The sequence below is a fragment of the Diabrotica undecimpunctata genome, chromosome 11 (assembly GCF_040954645.1).
Source record: "Diabrotica undecimpunctata isolate CICGRU chromosome 11, icDiaUnde3, whole genome shotgun sequence".
NCBI lineage: Eukaryota > Metazoa > Arthropoda > Insecta > Coleoptera > Chrysomelidae > Diabrotica > Diabrotica undecimpunctata.
In genome coordinates, this window is record NC_092813.1 from 17,214,928 (window position 1) to 17,222,263 (window position 7,336).

Below are 7,336 nucleotides of genomic sequence, written 5' to 3' on the forward strand. Positions count from 1 at the left end.
AGTCAAATGAACATTATTAATCGTTGTTTTGCGCAACGAATAAATGTACGTTTCCAAAAACAAAATGCAAATATTTCCGGTTAAGGTAGTAATAATTGTACCTATAGCGGAGAAGTGGTAGACATTACTTTCAATTCTCAAATAGCTCCTCATCTTATATTTAGTATACCTTGTACAGTTATAGACAAAATAACCAATAACTTACCACAATTTTCTATCTCTCCTTCTAACTTTAAAATTCCGGCTCACATGAAAGTTGAGCTTGCCGATTCTTTCTTTTTTGAATTCAGCCAAATATATATTCTGATTGGCTGCGATTTATATCATTATTTACTTAAGTCTACCGTGATTATTACGGGTGGTAATTTAGCGTCTTTTATAGACACTGATCTCGGATACGTCATAGCAGATCCTGCACCTCGGAAAAATGTTAATTCTTCTAATGCCAATACTTTGGCTTCTACCTTTTTAACGGTATATGATGATCAATCTGATCAACAGTTGGAACTCTTCCAGATTATGGAAAGTTTTTGGGAGCTGGAAGAAATCCCTGATTGTAACCCAAAATATTCAAATAAAGAATATGTGGAAAACTTATTTCAAGATACAACTCTTATCCTTTCTTCCGGGCGATATCAAGTAGATACAAAGCTTTTTGCAGAGTATCAGAGTGTAATTTCAGAATATCTGACACTCGGATACGCTAAGATCATTCCTTTATCTTTTTATCATAGTTTATCAAACGAGTTCAAATATTTCATACCTCATATGTCGATAATACGAGAAGAAAGTGTTCCCAAAAAACTCGAGGTCGTGTTCGATTTTTCAGCTAAAACTGACTCTGGTGTGTCCCTTAACGACTTAACTTCAGAGGGTTATCAACTTCAGGACAATCTTTTTGACATTTTTTGTCGATTTAGATGCTACAAATATGTTATTTGTGCTAACATCAAAATGATATATCGATTTATAGACATCAACCCAAAACATAGACATTTACAAAACATACTGTGGAGAGACGAACATACTCCCGATGAACATTTTAAGTGTATTCAATTATCCTCTTCAAGTTTCGGGAAAAATTGTGCCCTATTTCCAACCACTCGTGTCTTAAAAGAGATTGCTTTAAATAATCCTGAGTTTCCCAAATCACAGCATTCTATCCTCCATCAAACTTATATGGATGACATTCTGACAGGAACTAATAATAAAAATGACTAAATAAATAAATAATAAATAAATAAATAAAAAAGACAATTATTTAAAGAAAATAATGATAGCTTATACAAGCGACAAAGTATTTAAAACAATAGTAATGAACATAAAATTGTAAAACTGGTTTATACATACGAAACCAATACAAGGAATAATATAGTATCATAAGGCACCAAAATATTTTATCTGAGTAATGTCAGTAATGTTACGTATACGATACGTTATGGACCGTTAATGGATGACATTTTAAGTAGGCGTTATTTTCATGTTTTTGTCGTTAATTTTAATATAAAAATTTGTTGTCATAATATTATACATGTTTAAAAAAGAACTCAGATTCGGAGATCGAAACGTCAAATAAAATATGTATGTAAAATTAACTATGAATACTTCTAGTATACTTTCAGGGTTCTACACCAAAAATATTTAATTAGTTAAAATTAAAATTACTCACGTAGGTATTTATTTTTAATGCAGCTCTTATCTATATCGGCAGCTCTTATCTATACGGTAGCTCTATAACATGTTATATTTACAATTCTTTCTGGAACGAGCTGTAATTTTTCTTAAATAACCATATTGTGTGGTTCAGGCGCATTGTCGGTTCGGCATGATTTGTCACATGCTCTTTAACGTATTCGTCAATACTAATATCGTTTGAAAAAATTTTTCCAGATACTTCCGTTTTGTTACTTAATCTCTTATTTGACTTTCAATCTACTTTTAATGTTACTTTAAATGGTCAAGTAGTGTATTTGTACAGTCTAGTTATAAGCTAAATTAGGTGATGTGATATGCCTACTTCTTTTATCCGCCATAATTGTATCGGTCTGTTCATGTGTATCCAGTGTACAGTGGGATATTGGATTCCCTAGAATTAAAAATCGACATTATTGAAATTAAACAGTAAAACTTATAATAATATTGATTTATAAATTATTGTGATTTAAATTTTACTACTTCATGAAACAAATATTGCACGTCATAAACTGTAGCAATCGTAAAGTTACTAAGATCTCCTTGTTGTACAGAGTTTTCTATAATTTTATGTGGTAACAAATATTAGAGTACTATCACTTTCTTAAACTGTTACACGAAAACTCTACTCGATGTACGAACATTTATACAATAAATGTTCCAGTGACATGCATTAAAAGAAAATACTAATGTATAAAAATGGAAACTTTTCAAGTTTATAATAGACGCTTACTTAAGTTTAAAAATAATTAAAGCAAGTAATATAAATTTTGACCTTGCTTATTAAACATAAAAGTAAAATAAAGTTATATGTCGATTAACATATTATATTATAAAATTTTTAACTACATTAGCCAAGTATCTATGAAATTCGTCGATAACTAAATTGATGACTAATAAAATTATTGGCAACATTGCAGGAGTTTAGTTGTGTACGCGAAAAGGTGCATAGGGACCCCAAAATTTTTTTTAACGTATTACGAAGTCCACTTGATCCTATGCGTTGGTCGGAGTCTACATAAAACGCTACTTAGATAATAATATATACGGTGTATATTATCCTGGAGTTCGTATAATACTGTTTTATCAGTATGAAGTCCACATTAACCGCTAGATTTAAATATAGAAAATAAATAAATAGATAGGAAATAAATTTGGAAAACTCCAATATAGTTATATATATTGGAGTTTTCCAAAACCATATTTTTAAAAAATATTTATTTAACACAAAATAGTAACAATACGTTGTACTATGATAAAAGCAGAATCTAGACTAACTTATAATATGATTTTTACACAGAATGAAATATAATAGCAATATAACGTTCCGAAGAAATAGAAACAAATCCAGTTTTGGGTCAAAATCCACACCGGTTTTCGAACCGGTGACAGGGCCGGACTTAAAATTAATCAACCATGACTTCGAATAAAACTATGAATACTATTCACACTTCATCTCACGTCTCATATTCCAGTATTGTCAACGCATTTAAAGATCCAACTGAAGAACAAGCTATAGTACTTTCCAGTATTGAAGGAACCAAAGTTCATGACTACATCATCGCCGTTGATTCACTAGTTGGTCCACGTAACGTATCCTGAATGCTCTAACCAAGCAAACCCCACTACTTCTAATGTACACTCAGAAACTTCTCAAAATATATTACCTACAGTAAATACATGTAATAACCAAACAGAACTACAAAGTTCTGACAAAGCTAATTCATCCACTGCTAGTGCACACCCTGAAACTTTTTAAAACACATTAATTACAATAAAATCCTCTAATAACCAAACAGAACAAATTATGAAAACTGGCAATAACCTGACAGGACCCATAAGTAATAGAAGTGAAACATCTTTTTTAAAAGCTTCAACATCATCAACCTCAAACAATATCAGAAATCCTACTCCAGTAGAATTAACAGCAAATCCAATTACTACAAACGTCCCTAATCAACTAAAAAGGTTCATCTCATTTTCTCCAGACATTGACGAAAATACCCCACAGAACGATTCACAGATATTAACTTCTCCTGTAATGAGCAAACCAAAAAAAAAAGTCAAAAAAGTCAACCAGAAATTCCTGCGCAGAACTTTTACTTTCACTAGAGTCAATTAAAGACAAAATAAAAAACAGATCACCACCGTTTATCCTAAACTATAATGAAATATGTGACTTTCTAGAAAACATAATATATGCCAAACACCCTGAAATAATTTCAAAAGATTACTCGAATGAAACTGCCGAGCTAATTGAGATCCTTAATTTTGTTCACGCTTATACCCACAATTCAAAATTAAAAAATAATATAACTAGATTAAAAAAAAACTAAACCCCAATAATATCTCTTCCACAGAAGAGACAGATGAACAATTATCTCAGGCAGAATTCTAACATGTCCAATTCCTTTATTTTACAGTGGAATCTTAATGGGTTTTATACCCACTTAGAACAGTTAAAACTATTAATAAATGAATTATGCCTAAAGATCTTATGTCTTTAAGAAACTCATTTTAAACAAGTTAATATAAATCTTAAAAATTATCAATGTTTTCCAAAAAACAGAGTAGCTCAACAGGCCAGTGACGGAGTAGCTATCATCGTAAGTACAGACCTAGAAGCTAAGCCAATTACATACATTAAGTACTAATCTCGAAGCTGTAGCAGTAAGTATAACATACCAAAAACATATTAATATATGCAACATTTATTAACCACATCCTAGCAAGCTAGACCTACAAGAACTAAATAACCTTCTTGATCAAATTCCACACCCAGAAATAATTTTAGGGGATATGAACTGCCATCATTCTACATGGGGAAGCTCTAAAACAGACAAATACGGTAATCTAATGAAACATCTCATTGACTCTTCTGAGCTACTATTACTTAATACAGGAGAACCTACCAGATTTAACTCCTATAACGGCTCTTTTTCCGCCATAGATTTATCATTATGTAGTCAATCCTTATCAACGTTTCTTACGTGGAATATTATAAAATCGTTATATGACAGTGACCTCTTTCCTATCTGCATATCATTAAATCAAATTCAATCTCCTAATTTTCCAACCTATCAATCCTGGAAATTAAAGACGTCAAACTGGTCGTCTTATCAAGATGACATTGAAAAGAAAATTGAAAACTATCATCCAAGTGATGATATAAACTATAATTAATATTATCTCCTTAAACAATATAGTTATAGAAGTAGCTTTAAATAATATAGGTAAAACAAAGCTCTGCAAAAGACCTCCAGTACCTTGGTGGAACAATGAAGTAGCATATGCTCGATCTTCTAGCAATTATGCTTTTAATGTACTTAAAAAACATAATACTAATGAAAATTTACTAAATTTCAAAAAACTCAGAGCAACAGCAAGATATCTCATAAAGAAAATAAAAAGAGATACCTGGAGAGATTACGTATTATCTATCAATTCGTCTACACCCTCCGAGGTTATCTGGACTAAAATTCGTAAAGGCTCCAATTCTTATAGACATATAAATACCTTAACACACAATAATAAATTAATCACTTGCAAAAATACAATCGCAGAAGCTTTAGCTAATGTCTATCAACAAAATTCTAGCGACAAAAATATTTCTGACCAATCCCTACATCCTGACATACAAGAAAAACATAGAAGCTTCTACAATCTCCATTAATAACTCTGACAGCCCCTTAAATGCTCCTATAACTCTTCAAGAATTAGAAGTTTCTCTCTCAAATATAAAAAACACACCTGCAGGACCAGATGAAATTCTAACAGTCTTCATTAAAAAGTTACCATTCGGAGCCAAATTAATTCTGTTAGATTTATTTAATACATGCTTCTTAAAGCATGAATTCCCAGATCTTTGGTCTCAAGCAATTATCATTCCCATTATTAAGCCTAACAAACCAAAAGACAACCCTACCTCTTACCGACCCATCTCTCTTACATGTTGCATGTGCAAAATCCTAGAAAAAAATTTAAACTTCTGGCTTATATGGTACTTGGAAAATAATAACTTTCTTACTCCCTTTCAAAGTGGTTTTCGAAGAGGTAGGTCCACATAAGATAATCATGTTGCAGACTTCAATTAATGAAGATTTTGTAAATAACCAAAAACTAATAGCAATATTATTCGATATAACCCAAGCCTACGATAGAGCATGGAGACACTGTATTTTACAAACATTGAAAGATACTGACATTCAAGGTAACATACTTGCATTTATAATTTTTTTTTTTAAATGCCTCAATTCAAGTTAGAATAAATGGTGTTACAAGCTCATCTAAGATGGATCATAGCTCACTAGATAATGGAATTCCTCAAGGTTCGACTGTTAGTCCAACTTTATTCTTAATCGCTTTTAATAGTATTATGGATGTCATTAAAGCACCCATTAAAGCTAGTCTTTACGCAGATGACATTGTTATTTATACTAAATCAAATAATCTAATGACAGCAACTAAAATTATACAGAGTTTCTTAAATCGGCTTTGTAATTGGACGATAAAAACGGGATTTGTTTTTTCTACTGAAAAAACATGATACATTATTTTTAATAAAAATAAAACCCACCTCACAACTAGTTTAACATTAAATAATTTACCTTTAGAACAGTCAAAAGTAATAAACTTTCTAGGTCTAACTTTTGAGAGAACTTTAAATTGGAATTCGCACATAAATAAATTACAGCTTTTCTGTCAAAAGAGATTAAATATACTCAAAATATTATCCAACAAAATTTGTGATGCTGATCATAAAATATTAATTAGGCTTTACAAACCGCTCATTAGAACTAAAACCGGCTATGGTTGCATATGTTACGATGCTGCATGTAAAACTACTCTAAAAAAACTAAACAGTATTCAATCTACAGCTTTGAGATTAGCTCTGGGAGCTTTTAAAACTAGTCCGGTTAGTAATATGCAAGTTTTAACTGGAGAACCACCATGACATATAAGATGACAGCAACTATCCTTGAACTACATGCAAAGATATCATCCCAGAAACAGAATCCTGTATTTTTCCACATCTGCAACCCTGGCCTTCTTCCTAACAATAATGCTAAAAACTCTACACCCCTCATAGAAAGTATAAAGCTCACAACTTTTGATTTGAATCATCTCAATGTATCGCTACCAACACGCTGGATGGACGACATTGGACGAATATCCAAGAAACGGCAACAAGAAGCACAGAACCGTGAAGAGTGGCGAAATATGGGAGAGACCTATGTCCAGCAGTGGACAGAAGAGGTTGCATGATGATGATGAATGTATCGCTACATATAAATGCAATATCTCCCCCATGGACAAGCCACCCAGTAACTATTGACGTAACACTTACCAAGTATCCCAAATCAACTACAAATTCCACACTAATTAAATCTCTATTCATGGAGATTCTAGACCACTACCCTAAGTATTTGCAAATCTTTACCGATGTCTCTAAAACTCCCAATGGTTACGCTGCTGCCTACTACTGTATCTAAAGAAAATATTCTTATAGCATATCGATACCAACCAACTGCAGTATACTAACAGGTGAAGCTACAGCTATTTTGGAAGCCCTCATCTTCTTCGAAAAGAGTAGACCGATGAAGTGCATTATCGTAACAGACTCATTAAATTCATTACTGGAACT

The 7,336-nt window shown here is 31.9% G+C and overlaps 1 protein-coding gene across 1 annotated transcript; it reads left to right on the top strand.

Moving 5' to 3' along the window:
- The first annotated feature begins 249 nt into the window (after positions 1 to 249).
- LOC140452723 (uncharacterized) lies at positions 250 to 1,221 on the top strand. Its single transcript, XM_072547047.1, has one exon. It carries the CDS (start codon positions 250 to 252, stop codon positions 1,219 to 1,221), a length of 972 nt encoding a protein of 323 aa, XP_072403148.1.
- The last annotated feature ends 6,115 nt before the right edge of the window (positions 1,222 to 7,336 follow it).